General features: G+C 57.7%; 1 protein-coding gene across 3 annotated transcripts in view; it reads left to right on the top strand.

The window, feature by feature from the left end:
• RFX1 (regulatory factor X1) overlaps positions 1-26,788 on the top strand; it is a 31,910-nt gene that overhangs the window by 2,977 nt on the left and 2,145 nt on the right. Inside the window, exons 2-18 of one of the 3 annotated variants that reach the window (XM_082456689.1) lie at positions 4,115-4,501; positions 11,446-11,555; positions 11,793-11,876; positions 12,555-12,662; positions 13,603-13,719; positions 14,835-14,930; positions 16,405-16,499; positions 19,742-20,108; positions 21,908-22,089; positions 23,108-23,227; positions 23,318-23,433; positions 23,660-23,778; positions 23,861-23,970; positions 24,422-24,573; positions 24,648-24,745; positions 26,176-26,325; positions 26,420-26,628. In XM_082456689.1, the coding sequence (XP_082312815.1) occupies positions 4,180-4,501; positions 11,446-11,555; positions 11,793-11,876; positions 12,555-12,662; positions 13,603-13,719; positions 14,835-14,930; positions 16,405-16,499; positions 19,742-20,108; positions 21,908-22,089; positions 23,108-23,227; positions 23,318-23,433; positions 23,660-23,778; positions 23,861-23,970; positions 24,422-24,573; positions 24,648-24,745; positions 26,176-26,325; positions 26,420-26,628 (2,555 nt within the window). In that variant the 5' untranslated portion in view covers positions 4,115-4,179. Of the gene's footprint in view, positions 1-1,250; positions 4,502-11,445; positions 11,556-11,792; positions 11,877-12,554; positions 12,663-13,602; positions 13,720-14,834; positions 14,931-16,404; positions 16,500-19,741; positions 20,109-21,907; positions 22,090-23,107; positions 23,228-23,317; positions 23,434-23,659; positions 23,779-23,860; positions 23,971-24,421; positions 24,574-24,647; positions 24,746-26,175; positions 26,326-26,419; positions 26,629-26,788 lie in introns of those variants that run through there. The other 2 variants (XM_082456690.1, XM_082456691.1) reach the window with 2 other exon arrangements.

The following is a 26,788-nucleotide window of genomic DNA, read 5'->3' on the forward strand; positions in this document are numbered from 1 at the left end:
GAGACCTGAGAAGGTGGCATATGAACTAGGACATGAGTGATAAGGAGCCAGCAGGTGGAGGCGAGGAGAGCATGCCAGTAGATGGAAGAGCTGGTGCAAAGGTCCTGAGGCAGGAGGAGGCCTGGAGCATTTGGGAAGCCACATTCTGGCTAGAACATTCAGAGTGAGAAAGGGGACTGGAAAGGGCCAGATCCCACAGGGCCCTGTGGGTCACGGGGAGGGCTCTGGATTTTATTCTCTGTGATGGGGAGCCTTGGAGCCTTCTCAATAGAGAAGTGACACGATAGGGTTTGTGTTTTCAAAGGATCTTATAGACTATACAGGCAAGCGTAAAGCCAGGAGCCAGTGATGAGAGGGTCCAGGCAAGAGATGATGGTAGCCCAGACTAGCATGGTATTGATAAAGATGGAGGGAAATGCCCAGCCTTAGGATCTATTTTGGAGGAATTATTGACAAGTCTTAAAAACTAACTGGCTAGGGAATTCCCTGGCAGTCTAGTGGTGAGGACTCCGTGCTTTCACTGCCGGGGCCCGGGTTTAAGCCCTGGTTGGGGAACTAAGATCCTACAAGCTACGTGGTGCAGCCAAAAAAAACACAAAAAACCCCCAAAAAACTGGATATAGAGGATGAAGGAAACACACATTATTATATGTAATTTCCCCATTCCCCCAAAGTGAGGGAAGTGAGGTTTTCTTTCCATTTCCTTGGGAGGGCCTTGTCCAAGATGTAAACCATTCAGTTAAGTATCTGGCATCTAGAACAGTTGGCAAACTACAGCCTTCACCTGTTTTATATGGCCTGTGAGCTAAGACTGATTTTTACATTTTTAAGAATGATATTTTGTGACATGATTAATATATCATGATATGTGAAAATTATGAAAATTCAAATCTAAGTGTCTAGAAATAAACTTTTATTGGCACCCAGCCACACCTGCTTGTTTACATATTGTCCATGGCTACTTTAATACTCCAGTGGCAAAGTTGAGTCATTGCAATAGGCTGTCTGCCTTCAAAGCCAAAAATGTTGACTTCACAGAAATTTGCCAGCCCCTGACCTAAAGAATTGATTCAAACATTCTCCAAAAACAGGTGTTGGCTTTGAAGATAGGTGCAGCCATTGGTGCTTTTTTTTGGCAGTTTCTTTGCTAAGGAACAGATTTGCTGAGTAATGCTCAGATAGCCGGGGAATGCCTCATCCTATATAAATATTTGTGACTTATTCCTCTCTAGGGAACACCCTACAGAACTCTGCTGAACCTAGTCTTCCACAAATGGCAAAAAAAAGAGGGTTCCCTGGTGAAATAATTATGGGAAATATGTCATTCTGTATCATTGTTACTGGAGACTAACAATGACAGTGCTGAGAAGGTCTCCAATAGACAAGTTGGTTTAACTGTTTTATCCATCTCCCCTTCCCCTTTTTGAGCTCAGCCTTTCAGTTGTCTCATCACCACCTCCCCCTGCCCCTGAGGGGAAGGGAGGAGGCCTGCAGGGTTGGCACCTCGAGGAGGAGAAAGCACCAGCAAGTGTGGAGCTTTTATTTATTTATTTATTTATTTATTTTTGGCTGTGTTCGGTCTTCGTTTCTGTGCGAGGGCTTTCTCTAGTTGCGGCAAGCGGGGGCCACTCTTCATCGCGGTGCGCGGGCCTCTCACTATCGCGGCCTCTCTTGTTGCGGAGCACAGGCTCCAGATGCGCAGGCTCAGTAGTTGTGGCTCACGGGCCTAGTTGCTCCGCGGCATGTGGGATCTTCCCAGACCAGGGCTCGAACCCGTGTCCCCTGCATTGGCAGGCAGATTCTCAACCACTGCGCCACCAGGGAAGCCCAAGTGTGGAGCTTTTAAAGCCCTTTTGTGGTGGGAGGGGCCCCTAGGGGCCAGCTCTCCTAGGGCTGGGAAAGTCCAGGCCAGGGTTTCTCAGTGCCCCCAGTACCACCTGCCTCTGAATCATCCAGGGGACTAGCTCAAACAGTAGACTCCAGGGTCATCCCAGACTCTGGCAGTGGGGCCTAGGAACCTGCCTTTAACTAACTCCCCCGGTGAGGCTGATGAACACCAGAGGCAGAGTCCCCCTTGGCACCTCTTTCCAAGAGCTTGAGGATTGTGTCTCTCTCCCCCTTCCAGCCCCAACTGGCATGGATGTTTGTTGAATGAACAATAATAATAGCAACTTCCACTTCTCAGTGCTTATTGGGTGCTGAGCTGATCACATTGGATCTTTACAACAGCCTTATGAATCAGGTGTTCTCATCATCCCCAGGTGACAGATGGGAAAACTGAGACCCAGAGGAAAGTCAGTTACATGTTTATGAATTAAGAGACAGGCCAGGGTTCATGTGGAGGTGGGTCTGACACTGGGCAGACAGGTGCTGATCAGCTGCAGTGACTTGAGCACCTGATCTGGGCCAGAGTTTGGACCCAGTAGTATGAGGAGACCTGAGGATGTGGGCCTCTCTAATGCTGGCAGAAAAGAGTTTGGGAAGGGCAGGGGCTGGGGGAAGATGTCTTCTCTGTGTGCATGGCAGGCAGTAGCCTCTTCCCTCTCCCGGTGGGCAAGCTCCCCCTGCTGCCTGAGTCCCTGGCAGGCCACCCTTCCGTCCTGCCCAGTGGGAAAGCCCAGAACAACTCCCCTGGACCTGAACCAGGGCCCATTCCCCCTTGGCAAGAGAGACCATGTGCCTCACCCAGCTCCTGGGAGAGGGACCACAACCTTTTAGCAACCACAAAAGCTGCCTCTGCCTGGTCAGGTGGGCCCCATTCTGAGGTCAGCGGCGGCTGCTGGGCCTGCCCTGTGGCCAGGACCTGTTCCCAGTCCAGCTGCCCCTGGCCCTAGAAGGCCACTTTCCTTGAGGAGCTCACATCTGGTGTCACCACCCATAACTGCCCTCACTTCTGTGGCAGCAAGCAGCTCAGGAGGCTTTTTGGACTCAAACAGCTTCCCTGTGTCTGGCACCCCACTGGGAATGATACTCAGCCAAGAATCCAAGCCCAGATGGCAGGCAAGTAGGGAACTGGCACAGGTTGGCTGGGAGATAGCTTTTCCCATGACTTTCCTTTCTGGCAATTAGCCACCTAGTCAAGTGCTTAGAATGCCCAGGGTTCAGACTCAGTCCTGCCACTTCCCTGCTGTGTGGCCTGGGGCAATCTCAGCCTCTCTGAGCCTCAGCTCCTCCTCTGGCAGAAGGAACCCAAATTCAGATGTGATTGTTGCAAAGTTTTAAATTAAGTAATGTAGGGGGACTTCCCTGGTGGTGCAGTGGTTAAGAATCTGCCTGCCAGTGCAGGGGACACAGGTTCGAGCCCTGGTCTGGGAAGATCCCACATGCCGCGGAGCAACTAAGCCCATGCGCCACAACTACTGAGCCTGCGCTCTAGAGCCTGCGAGCCACAGCTACTGAGCCCGCGTGCCGCAACTACTGAAGCCAGCGCACCTAGAGCCCCTGCTCCACCGCAATGAGAAGCCCGGCACCGCTCGCCACAACTAGAGAAAGCCTGTGTGCAGCAATGAAGACCCAGTGCAGCCAAAAATAAATTAATTAATTTAAAAAAAAAGAAAACCACAAGCTTTAAAAAAAAAAAAAAAAGTCATGTAGGGACTTCCCTGGCGTGGCAGTCCAGTGGTTAAGACTCCACGCTTTCACTACAGGGGGCGCGGGTTCAACCCTGGTCAGGGTACTAAGATCCCACGTGCCACGTGGCGTGGCCAAGAAAAAAAAAATTAAAATTAAGTAATGTAAAGAAAGCACTCAGCACAGTGCCCAGCCTGCAGGAGCCCTCAGGAGAACTGTACTATTTGTTTTTGGGTGAGAGCCGGAGCTCTTCCAGCACAGGGGTTCCCCAGGCGCTGGGGCCTAAGAAGGGAGAAGGCAGGAATCCTGGGCAGGGATGAGTGGAAGAGGGCAGACCAGCTCCGGTCCATACTCAGTTGCCCTGCAGTGATGGATTCGTTATATCTTGCCACCAGCCTCGGGATTTAATTAAGTTACTGATGAACCCAAATGTGTCTCTAGGGAGCCAGGAGCTGTCCCTGGTTTCCTCTGCCTGTAGATTAATTCTTGTTTTTCCTTCTTTTTTTTTTCCTCCTCTTCTCCCCGCCCCACCTTTCTTCCCAAGCAAGCAAAAAAAAAAAAAAAAAAAAAAGAAAAGCCTTATTTATTATCATTTTCCCCACTGTTGGCATGGCAACACAGGCGTACGTTACTGAGCTACAGGCAGCCCCGCAACCATCCCAGCCGCCACAGGCCCCTCCACAGGCCCAGCCCCAGCCACCGCCACCACCACCCTCAGCAGCACCCCAGCCCCCCCAGCCCCCTGCCACCACCGCCACCCCCCAGCCCCAGTATGTCACCGAGCTGCAGAGTCCGCAGCCTCAGGCACAGCCACCGGGCGGCCAGAAGCAGTACGTGACAGAGCTCCCGGCCACCCCCACGCCCTCGCAACCGGCCGGCACACCCGCCCCATCCCCGGCGTCCCAGCAGTACATCGTGGTCACCGTCTCCGGTAAGTGGACACGTGCTCAGAGCCAGGGCGCTCAGTGAACAACCCCAAAGGGAGTTTTCGGGAGCCTAGCATCCTGGATGTGGGGGCACCCTGGCGCCCTCCCATTGTCACTTATTATGCCTGTTACCAGGAGGGCAGCTTTTAAACTCTCTGGGGTTCCCCGGTGGGATCTGGGGGGTGCCTCTGGGGAAGGAGTAGTCAGACCAAGCAGCGAGGCCTCTGTGCCCCCAAACTCCTCCCCACCGGGGCAGCTCTTAGAGCTGTTTCTGTCTCTATCCTCAAGTAAGGTGTCACTTGAAGAAAGGATTGGGCAGTGGAGTTAATTTGCAAACGCCTGCTGGAGATGGAGGGTGAGCGCACGGCCATCATCCGTAGAGGGATCGTAGCAGCTTCGAGCGCTCAGGGGCTGCGTGTGAGGTGCTCCCTGTGGCAGTTCAGGGAGGTCCGCTGGGCGGCCTGGAGGGACCACTTCCCCTCCCCTCCCATTTCATTTTTGGCAAGCCTCAGGCCAAGCGGGGCTCTTGGCTGGGCGAGTTCGTGAGCATGTGATGTGGCCAAGGGCTCCTGTTTGTCACTGTGGCCGCCCCTTGAGGCTGTGGAGCAAATGACCAGGAAGCTTGGGTCATGGCACCCATGGTTCCTGCCTAGAGCATCTTCCCCATGCCCGCTTATTCTAGAATGGGGATGGGCTGAGCAGAGGGAAGTGGGAGCACAGGGTCATGACAGGCAGTCTCTCCCCTAAGGGAGAATGGGGAGCTCTGAACAGGGCTCGGCGTCATTAGTGGTTTCTGACGTGCTCTGCGTAGAGGGGAGGATGCAGCGAAACCTCAGGTTGAGGCTGGCCCTGGTCCTCCCAGAGTGGACAAGGAAGTGGTGGGGATCCTAAGGGCATCCTGGCAGGCTGCGGAAGGAGCAGGTCAAGACTGCGTTTAGGACCATAGGACAATAAAGAGTCAAAATTTGTGGCAGTTGACATGGCCCCATAGGACCAGGACAGAAGCAGCTGGGCCCCGACAGCATCCTGGAGGCTCCTGGCTGTGTCGGGGTCCCCAAGGAGGGCCAGGGGGTGGGGCACGCAGGGGCTCAGGACAGTGACTCTTTAACACACAGACTGGTGTGGAGGGATGGCACGCGAGAGTCAGCTGAGTGCAGAGCGAGGCCAGGCCAAGGACGTGGGCAGGGTCACCGGGCCACAGATCTCCAGGGGGTTCTTGGCGCTGCACAGGGATCCTGATAACTTTCCTAGCCAGCATACGCCTCACTGTCCGAGAAACCCACTCCCCCATCTCTCACCTCTGTCACCTCCCTCTCACTCTGTGCTCTTGACCCCTGACCCTGCTACTGACCTCACTGGGGACAAGGCATCATCACATGACCAGAAGGACCCCTTCTCCCACCCAGCCAGCCTCCCAGCACCCGGGCTCCATCTGCTTCTGGAAGGGTGAATCGGCCCCCTGCCTGTTCCAGGCTGCCCCCTCCAAGACTTGCTTCTGCCATCCCGGCCTCTTCACTTGGTCCCTCTCTTGCTGATCTTTTCCACCTGCATGAAAAGATGCAACAGCTCCCATTTTAACCGGGCCCCCCAGGCCCTGCACCCCCTTCAGCTGCTGCCCGATTCTCTTCCCTTTAAGTTAGAATTCCTCAAAGGATTCATCCTCCCTTCCTTAGTCTCTTCTCCCTCACCTCAGCCACCTGCACCTTCCCTGCCCATAGTCCTAGGCAGGGTCACCCATGGCCCCTATCTGGTCGATCCACTGGTCACTCTCTGTTCTTCTCTTCCTTGGCCTCTGGGTAGCGCCTGACACACTGGTCCCCCTCCTCCCAGAGATGCCCTCCTGCCCTGGTCTCTGCCCACCTCCCTCCTTCCTCCTCATCTCCCTGACTTTGTCAGCAATGACCTCATCAGGCCTGAGGCCTCCTCTGTGCTCCAGTGATTCTCCCTTCGTGGTGGCCTTGTCCAGCGTCTCAGCTTCCGATGCCACCTCTTATGCTGGCAGTGCCACATTGAGGTCTGCATCCTGGGCCTCAGCCCTGAGCCCTAGCTACCTGTGAGCCAGCAAAGGGACCTCTCAAACCAGCATGGCCAAATAGAAGTCTGGATTTTTTTCCTTCTTCAAATCTGGCCTCCACTGAGACTTCCTTGTCCTAGTAAATATCACCCCCAGGTCTGGGTCAGCCTTGATTCCTGTCTTACCCATCCTTTTTTTTTTTTCTGGCCACACGGTGCGGCATGTGGGATCTTAGTTCCCTGACCGGGGATCGAACCCTTGCCCCTGCAGTGGGAGCGCAGGGTCTTAACCACTGGACCGCCAAGGAAGTCCCCTGTCTTACCCACCCTTGAGCAAGCAAGATCTCTTGGCTCCACCTCCTAAATGCAGCCAGAACCCACCCCTCTCCCACCTCCACGGCCCCCTACCCTGGTCCAGCCTCTGCTCATACCCTTCACAGTCCTCCCCCCACAGCAACCAGAGGGAGCCTCTTGCCAGCTGTTGATTAGGTCCCATCATGTCCCAGCTCAACCCAGATTATTCCAAGGCAGGTGGCCCTGGGGGCACTCTCTGAGAAACCTTGGCCTGGCCTTTCTTGGCCCTAGGAGACCTGGCCCCCTGTGGCTCACAGGAAGGGGCTTAAAAAGCCCCACACTCCCCGTGCCCCTGCTGACAAGCGTCCAACCTCCTGACTCTGGCCTTCAAGGCCTGCTGGCCACCCAGCCCTACCTGGTACTAACCTGCCCCCTAGCATACCTGCTTCAGCCCCACTGGTCTTCCTGTGGCTCCTCAAACCTTCCAGGCTTAGTTCGCCTCTGGGCCTTTGCACTCACCTTGCCCTCTGCCGGGAGCGCTCCCATCCCAGACCTTCTGGTGCTTCATCCCTCGTGAATGCTGGCCTGACCCAGCTCAGCCCTCATACCCCATCAGCCCCTGGGCAGCCAAGAGCAGGTAGGAGGGCTTGCCTGTCACCGCTCGAGGACTTTGCGTAGCCTACAGGGCATCCTACTGGCCCTGAACCTCCTGAGTGCTGGCTTTTGCTGCTTCAGGTGTCCAGGGTCCCCAGAACAAGGGTCTGGGATGGATGCACATCTCCAGACCCCAGAACACCCCAAGGCCCAGCCTACCTCCTCTCTTCCCCTTGTCTTCTCCAGCTCCTCCCGGCACTCCCCCAGGGAGTCCCTGGTGCTTACAGGTCAAAGCCTTTGTTTCCCTCCTCTCCTGATCCCCCCATCTTGCTGTGGGGCACTCAGTGTGGACGGGTTGCAGTGTTGGCGTGAATGGCTGTTGGCGTGAATCTTAGCCTCCCTTCTTTGGTCAGGCAGTGGCTTAATTGTCTTTCACAGTGGTCCTGGGGAATTTCATTTCCCTTCTGCTCCCAGTTCTGCCAGGAGCAAGCCTGTCCCCGGAAGGCTTACTGGGCAACGCTTCCTTGATTTGTTCTAAGAGGAGGTTGGGTTGCGCCCTGTCACTGAACTTGTGCTGCTCCGTTCACCCCGCCCCCATCCCCTTGCCGTGATTTCCTAGGGTTCCTCCATAACCCTCTCCCAGTTTTAGTGTCCCTTTTATCTAAGGGTGGCCTTTGGGCCACGTGAGCCAGTCCTAGGGGTGGAGGTGGGGGTGTAACTGACACCAGCAAAGGCTGCAGCAAGGTGCCTGGGGTTCCTCCAGAGCCAGAAGCAATCTGAGCTGAGCAGGGACCCAGGGAGTGGCAGGGAGGAGGCAGGGAGGGGCCCTGGACGCAGACCTGGAGCCTAGGCTGGAAGCCAGCCAGGAGCAGCACAACTAACCCGATCCTTGCAAGCTCCGCCCTAAGGTGACTTTGGAGGTGATGGGAGGGAAGCGCCAATGTCCCGGCTTAGGAACAGCCCTCTAGATCCATAAATCCCTGGCCTCAGAGGCAACCGGACTCTCACGCGAAACCCGGGTGGAAGGAGGGCATTGTGGGTCCCGCCAGCTGTCCCTAGGAAAGTGAAAGTGAGCCTGTGGAAGGGGATAGGGCTGGGCTGCAGGAGGGACCATGTCCAGCCTCTCCTCCCTGCTTCTGACTTGGAGTCCTTGGGAGTCCAGCAAGACTTGTGTCCAGGAGAGGGACATGGAAGGTGTTAGTGTCCCCAAGCATAGATGGGGAAACCGAGGTCAGGGCAGACAAGGGACTCAGGACACTGGGGGCAGCAGGAGTCCACAGGCCCCCCCAAAGAACCTTTGACTGAAATCATCGGCAGGATGGGAGCAAAGGATCAGGAGGGAGAGGGCCATGACTGCCCCATCTGTTGTCCGTGGTGAACTGGGACCCAGCTTGGAGTCGAGCCTCTCAGGTTTCCCTCCGTCTTCCCCCAAGTAGCTCGTGACATTTGAGGCATGAGTAGGTCTCAGTGAGGAAGTGCAAGGCCCAGGGAGGAAGAGACACTCATCAGATTGAGGGACAGGAAATCAGCTGCCGCTTCCTGACTGGAGACTTGAGACAGCGGGGCCCTCTCTGGTCTGGTGCATATGCCCAGAATGGAGTTTGCAGACAGATGCAGATGCTCGCGGACTCAGTGACCCCCTACGCACACATAAACACACACACACACACACACACACACACACACACACACACACACAGAGCCAAGGCTAGACACAATGGTAGGGAGCCTGCCCTGGCTACAGGCAGACAGGGGCTCACACACAGGAAGCCCCTTGTCCAAAGAGTAGACTCTGGAACCTCACCTGCCCGGCATGCCCTCCTGGCCTGGCAAAGATGGGGATTCCGGCCTTGAGGGCTACCCCAGAGGCAGGAGATGGCCAACACTGCTTCCCAGGGCTTCCCTGTCCCAGGCAGATGCTTGATCTCAGCAAGTCCCCAGGCCTCCAACTGCTCAGGGTCCCGCTTAAGGATCAGCCTTGGCACTTTCATCAAAGCACCAGGGCCTAGGAGGTGGCTGGGGCCAGCCCCCCATTCGCTGCCCACCCTGAGCCAGGCTAAACCTGCCACGGGCCTCCTCTGTCAGGCACTATCCCTTGGGCTGTGCCTGGCTTCCTGTGCCTCATGGACACCCAGGTGTGCCGGGCCCCTCACGTGACTTGGGGCTTTCTCAGGTTCCTCCCAGCGGGCCAGCTCAGTGAGGGCCTCCTCTTTTACCATTCAGGGAAGCCTAAGTACAATAGATGCAAGGGACAATTCCAGCAAAACATAGGAATTGGTGCCCCCTGGAATTGGTTGCAGAGGCAGCTGGCCAAGCAGGCCTGCGGTTCCACTGTCCGCCCCACATCTGGCTACCACTCCCCCACACCCAACATATATACATTCATGTGCTCTGCCACAGACTTGGCCCCTGAGGTCCTTGCTTCTACCTGGGGTGACCTTTCTGTCCCGGCCAGGCCCTTCTCCATGTCTCCCCACAGCAGCTGAGGCCCAGCTCCCCGCTTTGGAAGCTGAGCCCCAAAGGGATGCTCTGGGCCTTGTGGTGTCCCCATAGGCCTCCGGCTCACTGTCCTCCGGTACCTGCATGCCTGAGTCTGCACACCACTGCCTTTGAGCCCTCAGCCTGGGCCTGACCCTTGACTCTGGGTTCCACACATGGTGTGACATTCATGTGGGCACAGACACGAGCCTGTGTTCTGGTCTGCCAGTTCCTGGCTGGGCGACCTCGGACAACTTACTTCCTCTCTTCCGGTCTCTGTTGCCCTCTCTAAAAACAGAGGTAATAAAAGTTCTTTCCATTTCCAGCTGCCCAGGAAGACCCTACTGCAGTGCCTGGGGCACCGGAAATGCTATAGTTACTCTTATTATTCCTTGCCCACTGCCCTCCAATCCCACCAGAGGGCTCCCAGGGGATGGGACTGGGACCTTGGCTCCTTCTGGCAGCACACTGGAGGAAGGGCAGGCGCATGTGTGCCCCCAGCCCTACCCCACAACTGAAACTGCTGGGAGCAACCAGGCGACACAGAGGGGGTGGGGCGGATTGTGTCCCAGCTGGGGTGAGGGTCTCCCAACCAGTGCCTCTCAGGGACACTCGTGCTCCACGCCCCTCCCTCCCCCCCAGCTCCCCTGTTAGTCACTTAGCGAGATGTGCATGAAACTCGACCTGTGCCTTCCTGATAACATCTCTGGGTACCAGCCTCCCTCCTGACCCCACAGAGTGGCCCCAGCCCCGCGAAGGCCCCACTCAGGCTCTGCCCGCTGGGAGGGAAGTGTGTTTATCCCAAGAGGACAGCCAGGAACTCTGCATCCACTGGGGGGATTAGCTCCCCAAGGTTGCAGGTATAAAGCCGCCCACACAGCCTGCTGTTCCCCAAGAGGTGGGCGAGGAGTGCTGGGCAGGCTCCCCGGGACAGACGGGGCGGTGGGGCAGGTGGGCACCATGTTCTATGATTGCCTCTTCTTGGCTGCCTGTCAACGTGAGTACCCGCCTGCCCAGCTCCAAGCCCTCTGCCCCCCCTCCCACCCCAGTGAGGACCGGGAAGCAGGGACAGTGGAGAGGGAGGGGGCGTTTGGCCGCAGGCCCGTGAGACCTTCTGGGCGACTTCTCTGACCAGCTTCCATCCCTGGGAGGCCAGGGGTCATTTCAAGGAAGGTGGCCCCGACGCCTTGCAAGGCTGTGGGACCTGGAGGGGGCGGGGGGCGGGGTCAGTCACGGTCCACAGTCCTGCCTGTTGGGCAGAGGGGTCCATCCCTCCGAGCCTCCGCTGCATCATGGCTTCTCAGTCACCACTTCTGGTCTGACTTCGGGACAGTGAGGGTAGGGGTGAGGAGGGGGGCTGCTTCTGGGTGTTAGGGATTATAGGCCCTTGGGGCCCCCAGCCCACCCCAATGGGCAGTGTTGGGGCTGACCAGGGGCCAGGCAGGATTCTTGGAGAGCCTAGCCCCACCCAGAGCTGGCTTCAGGCTGCATCGTCGCATCCCAGCGGGCTCAGGCTCAGGGTGGGGGCAGTGGCAGCAGGCAGAGCTGACCTGGTGACCTTTCCCTACAGAAGGTGCCATGCGGGCCAGCGAGACTGTGTCAGAGACCAGCCCGGGCTCCACGGCCAGCCAGACCGGAGTCCCCACTCAGGTGGTGCAGCAGGTGCAGGGCACCCAGCAGGTAGGACACACACCCCTCCCCCAGGGGTGTGTAGAGAGGGCACCTGAGGGGGGCAGCGAGGCTGTGGCCATGGGTACCTTGCTTCCCCCCTGGTCCTGCTGCCCGAACCATCTGCTCACCTGTTCTTATCAAGATGTTCACTGCTGCCGCCCCAACAAATCCCCCCCCCTCCCCGCCCCGGGCCGGGCCTCCCCGGGGAAGCCAGCGTGGCTCAGGTCCTTCCTCCTTCCCCCACAGCGGCTGCTGGTCCAGACGAGCGTGCAGGCCAAGCCGGGCCACGTGTCACCCCTCCAGCTCACCAACATCCCAGTGCCCCAACAGGTAAGCGCCCCGCATCCAGCCCCCGCCCTCAGAGCCTCCCCAGGGTGCGGAACCCACCCCGTGGCCTGCTCTTATCTACCCTCACCAGCACCGAGGCTGTGGGGCCTATCCAGGGGCTGCCTTACCTGCTGCCTCCAGCCGGTGAGGCCGTGTCAGTCAGGGCCCACTGGGGAAGGAAGAGCTGCAGGAGTCATCTTAACAGAGAGACCTGAGGATTGACAGTAAGGCACGCGGCTGGTGGGTCCAGCCCCAGTGTCCCAAAGCAGAGATGCCAAAGCCGATTAAGAGCCAAGAACCCATAGCCAGCACAGGGGCGTGAGTGCATGGCGGTCTGTCGCCTGGAAGGCTACACACCAGGTGCCGGCGTCCAGTGTGGACCGGGACAAAGTCCTGTCAGGTTTCAAGGGTGAGAGCACATTTCATGTGCCCTGTGGAGCCAGGCTCCCTGGACACAAACTCCAGCTCTGCTGCACGTGGGCTCCAGGATCTCGGGCAAGTCCTTTCGCTGTCCTAAACCTGTGTGAAGTGGGGGAGCGACTGCAGCATCAGGACTGTCAGGGCGAGTCTGTGAGCTAGCAGGCATGCAGCCCTAGAATGGCGCCTGGCACGGCACAGGTGCTCCTTAAAAACACACAGGCCGTTGTCAGGAGCTGTGGTCCTTCTCCCCTCTGGCTCCAGGCTCTCCCCACACAGCGTCTGGTGGTGCAGAGCACAGTCCCGGGCGGCAAGAGCGGCCAGGTCTCCCTGACGGTGCATGGCACGCAGCAGGTGCACTCACCTCCTGAGGTAGGTGGCGGCCCCTTTGGCCACCCTCCCCACCCCTCTCCCCGGAGGAGTCAGGACTCACTCCTCCCAAGTCCTCGTTGACCCTGGGTGGGGTGGCTCGGCCGCCAGATCCTAGCCCTGCTGGCTCTGAGCTGAGCCCGGCTCCGGGAGGAGGAGGCAGCTTCTCCCCTGAGTTGAGATGGGCCTTGAAGCTCCAGCGCAGGGCACTGCATCCCAGGAGGCAAAGTGGGCCCCTCTTCCCTTGACAGGGTGGGTAGAGGTTCCTCCTCTGACCACAGGGTGGAATCCAGGGACCCCTGCACACCAGTGAGGGTGTGGAGGCAGGCGAGCCGTGGGTGGCCGGGAGCATGGGTGTCAGCAATCGGAGCTCAAGGTCAGATCCCTGGCTCAGCCATTCAGTCCTGGGGACTCTGGAGAGGCCCTCAGAGCCTACTGAGCCCAGAGTTAGAAATGTGTAAAACAGTTAATGATACCCCCTGTGACACAGCACGGCCCAGAGCTATCGGGCTCTGCAGCCAGCCCACCTGGGGTCAGCACCTGGTGCCACCACTCACAACTATGTGGCCCTGTACACGTCCCTTCCCATCTGTGCGTCAGCAACTCATCTGGAAAGTAGGGGTGCCCTCACCTATCCTTTCTCACTTCAGGGCTGCAGCCCATCTGATGATGGAGGCAGCAGGTGGCCCATGAGCTGAGGCTAGAGTCCCAGCCCTCTTCGCTGGGGAAGATGGGTCTGAACTCTGAGCCTTGCATCTGGGATGACTGGGGCTGTGGTGGGGACCAGGCATTTGGATGCAAAGGATGGTTACCAGCTTAGGTGGTTGGATACGTCCCCTCTGGCTGCTGCCCTCCCCTAACAGCTCTCTGGACAGCCCTTTCGAGCAGGGTTTTGTCAGGCCCCGGCTGCTCCACACACACACCATGTCTCCTTCCATTGCAGCGGTCGCCAGTGCAGGCCAATAGCTCCTCCAGCAAGACGGCTGGGGCCCCCACGGGCACGGTGCCTCAGCAGCTGCAAGTCCACGGCGTCCAGCAGAGTGTCCCCGTCACCCAAGAGGTGCCAGGCAAAGGCGGGCAGTGGCAGGGGCGAGGGTGCTGGCCAGGCGGCCTCTGCATCCTCCTTCAGTTGTCAGTGGGAGTTGCAGCGGGGAAGGCCTGTGAGAGACAAGCAGATGGGGGTCCAGCCCCAGCCTGCCACCTAGGCCTTTGGCAAGCACCTCTGCTTCTCTCCAGACTCCGCGTTCTCACCTAAATAACGGCTTCTCCCCGAGGGCCTGGGAGCAGGGTGGTTGGGCCCACCGTGAGGATGAAGCGTGTCCTTGTGGAAAGTACCTAACACTGAACAGGCACTGGAAACAGCTTCGAGAAACAGCCTTGGCCTCTCTGGGCCCATTTGCCTGGAGGAAACCCCAAGGCCAAGTCCTGGCTCGCCCCTAAGGGGCTCAGGGAGAGGCCTCAGCCTCCAAAACCATGCCCAGTCTTCTGGAGGAGGCCTCACTCTGAGCTGCCAGCCACGGCGGCCAGAGCAGGTTAAGAGGCAAGGGCTGTCTGCCATCTGGTCGTTACCGCTCAGGTTGGGAGGTTCCCAGTCCCTCGGAGAACCAGATGAAAGCCATAGACCCTTTCCCTGGAGGAAAGCAGAAACCCCACCCTGAAGGATTCATAGATACTCTCCTGCCTGGCACCACAGCCCCTCTGAACCTCTAGGCCTGGGTTCAAGTCCCGGCCCCATCACTCAGCAGCTTCCCGCCTCCCAGCCTCTGTCCCTCACTCTGTGCCCTGAGGCTGATGCCGGCATCCCCTCCCTAGCATGGAAGTAAGGACAGCCAGTATCATGGACGTGTGGGCTAACCCATGTAGGGAGTGGGGGTAGAGAGCAGGGAACCCCTCAGTCAGTCCCAAGTTCAGCTCAGTGCTACTTCCCATCAGCCTCACCTTGTTGAGCCTGGGTTCCACACCTGTAACATGGCGCCCAGAGGCAACCTGGTAATGAACCTGGAAGGCACTTGGTGCAGGGCCAGCAGTGAAAAGCTGGAGAAAGGTGGCGTCTTTCCTTACGGGGCTGCTGTGAGGCTTACATGAGTTCACGTGGGCAGGGGGTGGTGCTTAGGGGCAGGTGGGCAGCCATCATCGCCATCGTTACCATAGTCTGACTTGCCTTTCCTTCCCCAGAGGTCCGTGGTCCAGGCCACTCCACAAGTGCCCAAAGCTGGCCCCGTGCAGCAGCTCACAGTGCAAGGGCTCCAGCCGGTCCACGTGGCTCAAGAGGTGTGTGTCTCCCCCACCTACCTCTGGGCAAACTGGGGCCGGGCCTGGGCTGAGCTGGGGAGGGGTGCAGGCCCCTCAGGCCGCAGGGAGGGAGTGGAGCTCCCCTGGGGGGATGTGGGTGGGTAGGTGGGGAGGCAGCTGGAGCCTTCAGAACCTTAGCCCCATCCTGGGCTCCACCTCTGGCCTTGGGCTGTGGACCCAGTCCTGGAGCCTTACTCTTTCCGGGCACCTGGCAGTTTAAGGCCCAGGTTTTGCTGAGAGAGATCTGGGTTCTACCTTCCCTAACACGGGGTGGGGATCTTCTGGTCGGGTTGCTGAGTGAGCTCAGCAGCCTCGTGGGCGGTGGAGGCCTGGAGCCCCACCCGCGGCCGCCCCCGGTGACCCCCCAGTGTCTCTGTTTGTCCTCCAGAGCTCAGGCAGTCAGTTTCCCGCTAGGAAGGCAGAGCAGCAAGAGCCCCGGCCCACGCCGCCACCGGAGCCGCCGCCCCGGCCGCCCACGCCTGGGCCCGGGTCGGGCGTGCTGGCCCCGGAACCGCCAGCGTGCAGCGGGGAGGCCCCGCAGCTAGGCAGGCCCGAGCCGCCGCCGCCCCATTACGAGCCGGGCGCCGAGCAGTGGGTGGAGCTGGTGGGCGTGCTGTCCCCGCACCTGCTCCTGCCGCAGCAGAAAGTGGTCCTCGAGCCACTGCCCGGGCTCCCGGCCCGAGCCAGCCCCGACCAGAGGGTCAGGATCCAGAGAGTCCCCCAAGTGCTAGTGTTCGGCACGGCCGCCACGGCCCTCAAAGTAGGTGGCGGACGCATGGGCGGGGTGCAAGGGGCGGGCGGGGGCGGGATCCGCCGGCCCCGGCCCGCGCCCGGCCCCGCAGGCCCTGTAGACCCCACCTCCACCCAGCCAGTCTGGGGACCCGCCTCTGATCCCCCCTAAATCGGGCTCCAGGTCCCAGGCTCTGCCACTACAGAGTGGGGTGGGGGATGGGGTGGGGAACTCAGGCCCCGCCCCTAAGACTTTGTCAGTAGTTCCAGATTCTGGCCCACAAACAGGGCCCCACCCCTGGCCCCGGCTCCGCCCCTAGCATCCGGTTCAAGGTTTTAGGCCCCGCCCCTGTAGACAGGGGTCCGTCCCTGATGCAGGCTCCAACCCTGAAGCCATGTCTGTAGTTCCAGGCTCCGGCTTTAGTGACAGCCTTGTACCAGGACTTGGCTCTGCCCCTGGGTTTCAACTTTCACACCCACGGTAGGACCCCGTCTGGGGTCCCCTCTACGCACCTCAGGCCCTACCTTTACTGTCCCCAGCCCAAGCAGAGAGTCCTGGCTTCTCCTGCCACAGCTGTGCCTGATTCCCAGCCCTGGCCCCGTCCAGGGTATTCAGAGAGCCCAGAAGTGCAGCCTTCCAGCTGGGGAGCTGCCAGACTTTTAGGAGCAGAGGCGAGGAGCTGGGCCACCCCTGACCCTCTGTGTACCCTTCCTCCTGTGCCAGGTGCAGCAGCTCCAGCAGGTGCCAGTCCCACATGTGTACTCCAGCCAAGTGCAGTATGTGGAGGGCAGTGATGCCAGCTACACGGCCAGCGCCATGTGAGTGGGGAGGGGACTGGGGGAAGGGACAGGAGGAGGGGCATGGGTCCGCTCAGGACCCCCCGGGGCTTGCGGCCCCAGCCCCCAGCGGACCAGCCAGCCTTCAAGGCCTCAAGTGGCGGTAAAGCAGAGGGGACCCTGGCAAGTTGGGAAAGGCATCCCAGCAAAGCATAAGAGCTTTGGAATCAGGTTGGTCTGGTTCTATGCAAAAAAAACAGAAAACAAAAATGGAAAAAAAATTTTTTTTTAATTTTACAAGATAAAATTTTCTAAGGAATAGGGAATGTTAAATTGTGAAAAAAAAGTTTCCTTCACTCCTGACCCCCAACCCTGCCCCAGAGGGGATGCTGTGGCCCATTTCTTTGTTTCCTCCCAGAGATACTCTGAGAATAGAAATTACCCCCTTTCTTTACTCAGAAATAGAGGCAGCGTGTTCTGTCCCCTATCTCTTCCCCTGCCATGTAGCTTGAAGCTCTTTGACCACGTGGGTCCCAGTCACCCTCTTCAACCGCTGTGTGATACTCCAGCATACAGCCGCAGCATGAATGACATAGCCAGTCCCCACCCAGCCAACACGGAGGTGACTTCCACTCACTGGTGCTGCGCACAGCTCAGCGTCAGCACGTGCCACATCGGGCAGCTGTCAGCCCCAGGCCTGCCTTAACCCCGGCTCTGGCTCCTTGCTGGGGATGCTCCGTACATATTACCATGGAGAAGGATCTCCCCTTCTCCATGGGAACAATTCCAGGGCTTATAGTCTCTCTAGTTGTTGTTTCAGTTTTTGGAAGCTTCGTTTGGCTTTTTTTGTATTTGCCTGATTTTTTTCTTACGTCCCTGCCACCTGTTCTTGTGGGCATGACACCGGGGGTGGATTAGCTCATGGAATGACTTGGTCTCTGGGTCCTGATGCTGTGGCTGACCCCAAAGGGTGTGACCCTGGCACCTGAGTCGTGCTCTACGGCATCCAGCTGCCTCATAGTTCTGTTGATTTATTTCCAGTGCTGCCAGTTTCTCTTATCTGTGCAGTTGATCAGAGCTGGCAGGGACCGCAGAGGACATTCCAAAGAGGAGCCAGGCTCCCGAGGGCCCCCAGGGGCTCTTCTGCCTCTCCTGGTCTGTCTTTTGCTTCCTTTTTTTTTTTTTTTTTTTTTTTTTAACAAAATTATTTATTTATTTATTTTTGGCTGCATTGGGTCTTCCTTGCTGCACGTGGGCTTTCTAGTTGCGGTGAGCAGGGGCTATTCCTCGTTGTGGTGCACAGGCTTATTGCGGTGGCTTCTCTTGTTGCGGAGCATGGACTCTAGGTGCACGGGCTTCAGTAGTTGTGGCATGCAGGCTCAGTAGTTGTGGCTCGCGGGCTCTAGAGCGCAGGCTCAGTGGCTGTGGCGCAAGGGCTTAGTTGCTCCGTGGCATGTGGAATCTTCCCTGACCAGGGCTCAAACCCGTGTCCCCTGCATTGGCAGGCGTATTCTTAACCACTGCGCCACCAGGGAAGTCCTGGTCTGTCTTTTGCTTCTGGTTCAATTCTTCCTTCTGTGATTATGTGTTTGATCACACGGAGTCCATTGTTGCCATCAGATTCTTCTGCTATGTGAAGTTTTTGAGGACACTGTATCTTGTCTCTCCCTCATAGTGGGTCATTACCATGTTCCCAGCCCTTTGCTGGTCCAGGTCCCCACGCTGACCAAAGCCACAGCCCTTGGGCCTCCGTCCCTGGCCCTGTCCAGCTTGTGTCCAGAGATACACACATTCATTTATTCAGTCATTCAGCAAACAGTTACCAAAGCAATGTTTTCTGGGAGCACGTGTTGCGTGTAGGGTGCTGGGCTGGTTTTGGCTCCTGCCGAGGGGGGCATGGGCACTTACCAGTCCCTGCTCAGGTCACGCACTCTTGGTGTCACTTGTGCAGTAGATGTGGACTGATGCGAACCAGGGCACAGTGATCAAGAACTGCATCCTGGTGTCTGATGGGCAATGCTACGCACGTCAAGTGATCACATCCCGCACCCCAGTCCCTCTCCTTGCTGCCCCCAGAGGCCCCCACGACTCCCTCCGCTGCATCCTTCAGCACCTTCTGAGCCAGGCCACTCCTGACGGGCCTCCCTCCCTTTCTGGATTCTAAAATTTAACTTATGTTTTTAAATCACTAATGCATTGAGAGGGCTCAAAAATCAAAACTGTGTCCAGCCACGTTTGGTGAAGTGCCTGCCCCCAGTCCACGGGCCCTCCACCCTCACAGACGGCAGATATAGATATGAAATGCCATGTAATCTCCCCCTTCTTCCCACTCTCTGCACCCTTCCCTGCCTCTTTTGTTCACCTAACCAAATGTTCTGGAGCTTGTTCTTTGGCAGGACCCCAAGACCTTCTTCCTCCTCTCTCACCCCTGTGTAGGATTCCATCACCTTTTAACTTGACATCCAACTAAAGATGGACCCCCGCCCCCCAGTCATTTTTACTCTCTTGCTACAATTTGCAGCCTTGAGCTCGTGTGACCTGATGCAGATCCTGGGATAGCTGGAGAACTCTCTGGGGTGGGGTGGGTTTCTGGGTCAAAGGGAAACACATCTGTGCCCCGATAGTCATTGCTGACCAGCCCCTCAGGGTGACGGCTGCTGGATTTAGAAGTAGAGCCCCCGCTTCTCCAGCACCCTCTTCCTGCCTCATGTACCTTGGTGTGTACCAGCTTCCGAAGTGCCCTCAATTTACCTTTGTACTTGGCTTCTCCTCTGGCTCCCTCGCTAAGGCATTAACACCCCTGGGGGGGACCTTTTCTCTCTCATCCACTGTTGGGTCCAGCATACCTAGAACAGTGCCCAGCATACAGCAGGCACTCAATAGTTCTTTTTTTTTTTTTTTTCTGGCTGCATTGCGTGGTTTGTGGTATTTTAGTTCCCTGACCAGAGATTGAACCCGGGCCCCTGGCAGTGAGAGCGTGAGTCCTAACCGCTGGACCACCAGGGAATTCCCTCAGTAGTTCTTTTTATGATTGACTGAAGTGTGTAGCCTATTGCAAGTTATTTAGCTCTTCCAGTTCCACTTCCTCCCATCTGAAGTAGGGACTCCCAAGTCAGGGGGCCGCTTTGAGGATTAAGTGAAAATTTGCCCATCCTGCACCTGGGGTGATGCCCGGGGCTGTTGCTTCCCGCTCTCCTTCTCCCCCCGCTGCAGGCCCCCCTCAGTCATGCCCCTGTGCCACCCAGCTCTTGTCCCCTGACTGCCTCCCTCTACTTCTTTCGCAGCCGCTCCAGCACCTACCCCTACCCCGAGACGCCACTGTACACACAGACGGCGGGCACCAGCTACTACGAGGCCGCAGGCACGGCTGCCCAGGTCAGCACACCTGCCACCTCCCAGGCGGTGGCCAGCAGTGGCTCTGTGCCCATGTACGTGTCCGGCAGCCAGGTCGTCGCCAGCTCCACCAGCAGTGGGAGTGGGGCCAGCAACAGCAGCGGCGGCGGCAGTGGCGGCGGGGGAGGCGGTGGCGGGGGCGGTGGCAGTGGCAGCAGCAGTGGCAGCGGAGCGGGCACCTACGTGATCCAAGGCGGCTACATGCTGGGCAGTGCCAGCCAGTCCTACTCCCACACCACCCGTGCCTCACCAGCCACTGTAAGTGCCAACCCAGGCCCCAGGGGAGGGGGGGGTGGGAGGGGGACCCTGGGTGGAAACGGTGGGTGGTGGATGGTGGTTGCTGGCCACCGTCAGCAGGAGCCTGGGTAGCCTGCTGTCAGGGTGCTCAGGTGAAGATGGCCTGGGATTGAATCCTCGCTGTGTGGCCTCAGACAAGTTACTCAGCCTCTCTGGGCCTCAGCTAATATGCATGACGCTCTTGGAGCTATTACCCAAGAAGTGTCATCTACTCTGATAGTAACCGGTGATGGCGGATAGATAGCAAGGGGAGGGAGATGCAGGCACCACCATGCAAGGAGCTGCCCCGAGCAAGGTTCTGTGTCCATCCCGAAGGCAGCGAGATAACCTTCCTCTGCCAGCGGGGCCCTGTGGAGCAGCCCTAGATCCTAATCCTTACTGGGCCCCTCACCAGCTCTGTGACTGTAGGTGGGTTGTCCTGGGGTGGTCCCTGTCCTCTTGGAGCTTGGCGTCTGGAGCGATGGCTTCCCCTCGTTTTGTTTTTGTTTTTGTTTTTTTTTAATTCATTCATTTATTTTTGGCTGCGTTGGGTCTTCATTGCTGTGCATGGGCTGTCTCTAGGTGCAGTGAGTGGGGGCTACTCTTCGTTGCGGTGCGCGGGCTTCTCATTGCGGTGGCTTCTCTCATTGCGGAGCATGGGCTCTAGGTGGGCGGGCTTCAGTAGTTGTGGCACATGGGCTTAGCTGCTCCACGGCATGTGGGATCTTCCCGGACCAGAGATAGAACCCATGTCGCCTCCATTGGCAGGCAGATTCTTAACCACTGCACCACCAGGGAAGTACCTTCCCCTCATTTTTAACTATCGCCCTCTCCATGGCGACCCACTGTGGACCCCATAACCAAGACAGAAGGTTTCTCAGAAGACAGGACCTCCCTCACGCACCCATGCAGCCTGGCTTCTAAGTCTAATATTTTAATGCTGGTCATAACCCACATAACTGATTTCATGACTCCCTAATGGGTCCTGAAAACATGCTTCGCTAGACCAGTGACGTCCGATAGAACATCCTCCAGTGATAAATATTTTCTCTCTGTGCTGCTTAGTGCAGAGGCCTCTGGCCACATGAGGCTATTGAGCACTTGAAATGTGAGTTTCAAGGTCCCAGGAACTGAGTTGTTTTTTTAAAAAACTATTTTGAAAGAATTATAGTCACAGAAGCTGCAAAATAGTACAGAGATCCCTGTGGACCCTTAACCCAGGTTACCCCACTAATTACATTTTACATAACTGTAGTACAGGATCTAGCTAGGAAACTGACATTGGTACAATGTGAGGGTGTCTACTTCTGTGTCTTTTTATCACACGTGTAGGTTTGGGAAACCACTATCACAATCAAAATGCAGAACTGTTCCGTCACCACAAACCCCTCCTGCTAACCCTTTTTAGTCACCCTTGCCCTCCTCCCTCCCAACATCGCTAACCCCCGGCAATCACGAATCTGTTCCCCATTTCTCTAATGTTGTCATTCCGAGGATGTTCTATGAATGGACTCATACTTTACGTGACCTTTTGACATTGGCTTTTTCCATTCAGTGTAAATTAATTTAACAGCTCTATGTGGCTGGTGGTGACTGATTTGGACAGTGCAGTTCTAGAGAGTTCCACTGGATTTAGTTCCCATGGGTGATTGTGATATGACACCCTCTCCAGTGTGGTTGTCAGGATCACAATCAGAAATAAATATAGAGAGCACTTAGCAACGAGCACTTGAGAAATGGAAGCAATTCTTAGCATTCTTCCACCCCTCCTCGGGCCCCAGGTCCAGTGGCTCCTGGACAACTATGAGACAGCCGAGGGCGTGAGCCTGCCTCGGAGCACCCTGTACTGCCACTACCTGCTGCACTGCCAGGAGCAGAAGCTGGAGCCCGTCAACGCCGCCTCCTTCGGCAAGCTCATCCGCTCTGTCTTCATGGGCCTGCGCACCCGACGCCTCGGCACCAGGTGGGACCACCTGCCCCTGACAGTCCCTAGCAGCCACAAGGCCCAACCTCACCCTAAGTTATCGAGGTCCTCAGCTCCCCTTGTCCCCTCACTCACTCCACTCCAGCCCCACTGACCTCTTCACAGCTCCTCTGACACTTGCATGCTCCTACCTCAGGGCCTTTGCACTGCTGTGCCTTCTGCCTCACGTACCTTTCCCCATCTCCTGACTCAAACGTCCCCTGACCCCCTTAACTAAAACTTCAGCCTTCCCTCACCTCCTTGACATCCACCCCCCTTACTTTATCCTCCTTAGCACTGAGCACCATCCAACATGCCTTTTATGTTACTTCTCCTTTCTGATCTGTCTTCCAGTGCTGAAATGCACGTCCCTTGAGAGTGCAGGGGCTACACACAGTCAGTGCTTAATCAGGGCCTATGAGTCAGTGAATCCATGTAGGAAGGAGCAAGGAGCCCTCCCATGAACCCGCTCTTCCCTGCCTCTCCTCTGCGATCCCCCACACCTCTCCAGGCTGAGCCCCGCTCTTCTCTTGGTTCCAGCTCCCAGCTTAGGCCTTAGACATCACCTCATTCGTGCATTCGTGCATGTGTGCATGCAGAACCTTGGGCAAAGTACTGCATGTCTCTGTGCCTCAGTTTCCTCAGCTGTCAATCTAGGATGCTAGGAGTACCCTTCACAGGGTAGGGATGAGGAACACGTGGATTCAAATATGCTAAGTGTTCAGAACAGTGCCTGGCAAATTGTTATGACTAGCAGGCAGCAAATACCTGCTAAGTGCCTGCCCCTGACTCTGGCCCTGTCTTCACAGAGCTCAGTCTGCAGTTGGGGGCCTCTCCTGGCACCCATAGTCCCTGTGGCTTCCCCAGCCCAGCACCCCCAGCTCTGTGGAAATATGGGTCTCACCCCCTGGGCTCTGTTCGGCCCCCTAGCAGAGAGGAGGCAGGTGTGATGTGAAGCTCCTGGTGGACGGTCGGTGACCACCCCCAGCCCAGCCCTCATCCTCTGCCTCCCTCCCAGGGGCAACTCCAAGTACCACTACTATGGCCTGCGCATCAAGGCCAGCTCACCCCTGCTGCGGCTGATGGAGGACCAGCAGCACATGGCCATGCGGGGCCAACCCTTCTCTCAAAAACAGAGGTAGGAGGGCAGGGCTGGCCCGGTGCTGGCGGGCAGGGAAAGGCATGGCAGCCCGTCCCCGCTCCAGTCCCCTGCCTATCCCTTCTCCAGGCTCAAACCCATCCAGAAGATGGAGGGCATGACCAACGGTGTGGCCGTGGGGCCACAGCAGGCCACTGGGCTGTCGGACATCAGCGCCCAGGTCCAGCAGTACCAGCAGTTTCTGGGTGAGGGCTCCCTGGACTCTGGGGTGGGCCCGGGGCAGGGTATGTGGCCCCCGGAGAGTGTGCAGATGGTTCACTTGCCCTCCCGGAACCTCTTCGCCCCCACTGCACATGGGGGAACTTCTGCTTGGTAGCAAAGTGGTGCCAACTTAATAGGATCCCAGGATGAGGCTCGAGGGGGCAGGCAGCTGGGGGATGAAGGGGCTCACAGTGTCTCCTCTGCCCCCAGATGCCTCGAGGAGCCTCCCTGACTTCTCAGAGCTCGACCTCCAGGGCAAAGTGCTGCCCGAAGGCATCGGGCCTGGGGACATCAAGGCCTTCCAGGTCCTGTACCGGGAACACTGTGAGGTAGGGCATCTGGGCAGTGGGCAGGGGCGAGGGAGGGCCACGCTGCCGCTCAGCCCCCTTGAGCATCCAGCCTCCCCAACAGGCCATCGTCGATGTCATGGTGAACCTGCAGTTCACCCTGGTGGAGACGCTGTGGAAAACCTTCTGGAGGTACAACCTGAGCCAGCCCAGCGAGGCACCGCCGCTGGCTGTGTGAGTGCCTTTGGGGGAGGGGGGAGGAAGGGAGGAGGTTGGGTACCATGTGAGTCAGCCCCCAAGGCTGGGGTGGCCAGACCTCAGACTTCATGCAGGAGTGGGGGCTCCTCTCTGCTCCTGCAGTTTGTGGGGTGCACACGGCCTTCTGAGCCCGCCTCCAGAGTGTGCATTGGTACCGGTCTGATGCTCGGTGTTTGGGATGGCGTGCCCCACCAAGCCATTTCCTCCCTGCCGTGGGTAGATGCCTGTGCCCCAATGTGCAGGGTGTTAAGATCCCTGTCTGACCCTGGGGGCAGTGGGGTCTGTGTCAGCCTGACCCCAGGGGTCTTCCAGAGACAGAGAGTACCTGCCTGACCCCAGGGTGGGGTGAGGGTGCTGTGCCCTTCTGACCCTGGGTACAGGACCGTGGAATGTCCTCGTGACCCCCAGGTGGGGTGGGTGCCCACAGGCATGATGAGGCCGAGAAGCGGCTGCCCAAGGCCAGCCTGGTGCTCCTCTCCAAGTTCGAGCCCGTGCTCCAGTGGACCAAGCACTGTGACAACGTGCTGTACCAGGGCCTGGTGGAGATCCTCATCCCCGATGTGCTGCGGCCCATCCCCAGTAAGTGCACGGCCCCCCGGTCCCCGCACCCCACCCCACCCCTGAGTCCTGACCAGCCCCCCTACCGCCCACAGGTGCCTTGACCCAAGCGATCCGGAACTTTGCCAAGAGCCTGGAGAGCTGGCTCACCCACGCCATGGTGAACATACCCGAGGAGATGCTGCGGGTGAAGGTGAGGGCGTGAGGGGGTCTGAGGGGCCAGCTTGGCCCACAGCCCGGGGCCTCCCTCCCGGCTGGGGGCGGCTGGGGGCCTCGGTCTCCTCTGCCTAACAGAGGCGGTAAGATTTGTCCCCGTTTCTGTCCCCTCAGAGTGAGCTTTGGCCATTGTCTTTACAAACCAGCTTCCTCAGGAGCCCACTTCTGAAACACAACCTGTGTGTGGTGTTTTTGTATGCAACACAGCATCTTAAAAAAATAAAAACCAAATGCACACTTGAAGTAGTTCTCTTCAGAGAGCTTCAACAGAAGGTGCTTTAGGTGTTCAGAAAGAGACAAAATCTTAAAAAAAACAACAAAAAAACCAAAAACAAAAACGTCTGTAAGGAAACAGAATAGCCCTCTTCGTCAATGCTGCACATTCACTAACTACCAAGATGTGAGGAATTAGATGGGGTGTGCTTGCTCTTGAGCAAAAAAAAAAGTTTGTTTTCAAAGTCCTCAAAATGCCAACAGGACAGCTAAACAGAAAGGGATGTCTGAAGAATGACCCCTGGGTACGCTGGACACAGGGCTGGGGTTGGGGGCCTGTGGAGAGAGTAGAAGCTGGATCCCAGGGGAGCCCTTCAGAACGGGCAAGACTTATGTATTCATTCATTTATTCCACACGCATTTATTGAGCACCTGCTGTGTGCTCGGCATGGTTCTGAGTACTGGGAGCACAGCAATGACCAAGATGCACAGAACTCCGGCCCTCCCGGAGCTGACGTTCAAGGGAATAATACAAACAAAGTGAAACCAAAGGTTATGGAAGCAGTGCCCTTTCTGGGCAGTGCCCTCCGAGATTTACTTGTGTCCTTTGATGAAAAATAATAATGCTGTTCAGATATAGTACACTGAGTTTTTTGGAGGCATTCTTTGGGTGGGTGGCCGCCCAAAGTTTGAAAGCCCTGACCCTTTGATCTCCCAAAGAAAGCAACAAGGTACATTCCTCCCTTTTTTTTTTTTTTTAAATTATTATTTAGCTCCTAACTCTTTTTTTTTTTTTAATTAATTAATTAATTAATTAATTTATGGCTGTGTTGGGTCTTCATTTCTGTGCGAGGGCTTTCTCTAGTTGCGGCAAGCGGGGGCCACTTTTCATCGCGGTGCGCGGGCCTCTCACTATCGCGGCCTCTCTTGTTGCGGAGCACAGGCTCCAGACGCGCAGGCTCAGTAGTTGTGGCTCACGGGCCCAGTTGCTCCGCGGCACGTGGGATCCTCTCAGACCAGGGCTCGAACCCGTGTTCCCTGCATTGGCAGGCAGACTCTCAACCACTGCGCCACCAGGGAAGCCCCATTCCTCCCTTTTAGGAGAAAGAAACAGGCTCAGAGAGGTCGCATTGGGTGGGGCAGGGGACTGCGCGGGGTGGGTTCCGCGGAAGCCACAAGCCCTGGGCCCCACAGGTGGCAGCGGCCGGTGCCTTCGCGCAGACCCTGCGGCGCTACACGTCGCTCAACCACCTGGCGCAGGCGGCGCGCGCTGTGCTGCAGAACACCGCTCAGATCAACCAGATGCTGAGCGATCTCAACCGCGTGGACTTCGCCAACGTGCAGGTGAGCGTGGACGGGTCAGGCGAGCGCGGGGCGGCCCGGCGGCTCGGGCCCGGGGCGGCGGCTGAGCCCCGGGCACCCCCCTACTGTGTCCCAGGAGCAGGCCTCGTGGGTATGCCGCTGCGAGGACCGCGTGGTGCAGCGGCTGGAGCAGGACTTCAAAGTGACTCTGCAGCAGCAGAACTCACTGGAGCAGTGGGCGGCCTGGCTGGACGGCGTAGTGAGCCAAGTGCTTAAGCCCTATCAGGGCAGCGCCGGCTTTCCCAAGGCCGCTAAGCTCTTCCTCCTCAAGTGGTCCTTCTACAGGTGCGCGCTGGCTGGGCGGGATGCGGGCGGGGAAGGGGCTGGGCGGGAGGACGTTCCTCCCACCAGGGCCGGACCCAGAGAAGGCTCCTTTGCTTTGGGATCAGGCCAAAATGGGACCAATGAAGGCCCCGCCTCTTCGAGGAGGGTGGGGCTGGATGAG

The sequence above is a fragment of the Balaenoptera physalus genome (genome assembly GCF_965194825.1).
Source record: "Balaenoptera physalus genome assembly, chromosome: 3".
NCBI classification, from domain to species: domain Eukaryota; kingdom Metazoa; phylum Chordata; class Mammalia; order Artiodactyla; family Balaenopteridae; genus Balaenoptera; species Balaenoptera physalus.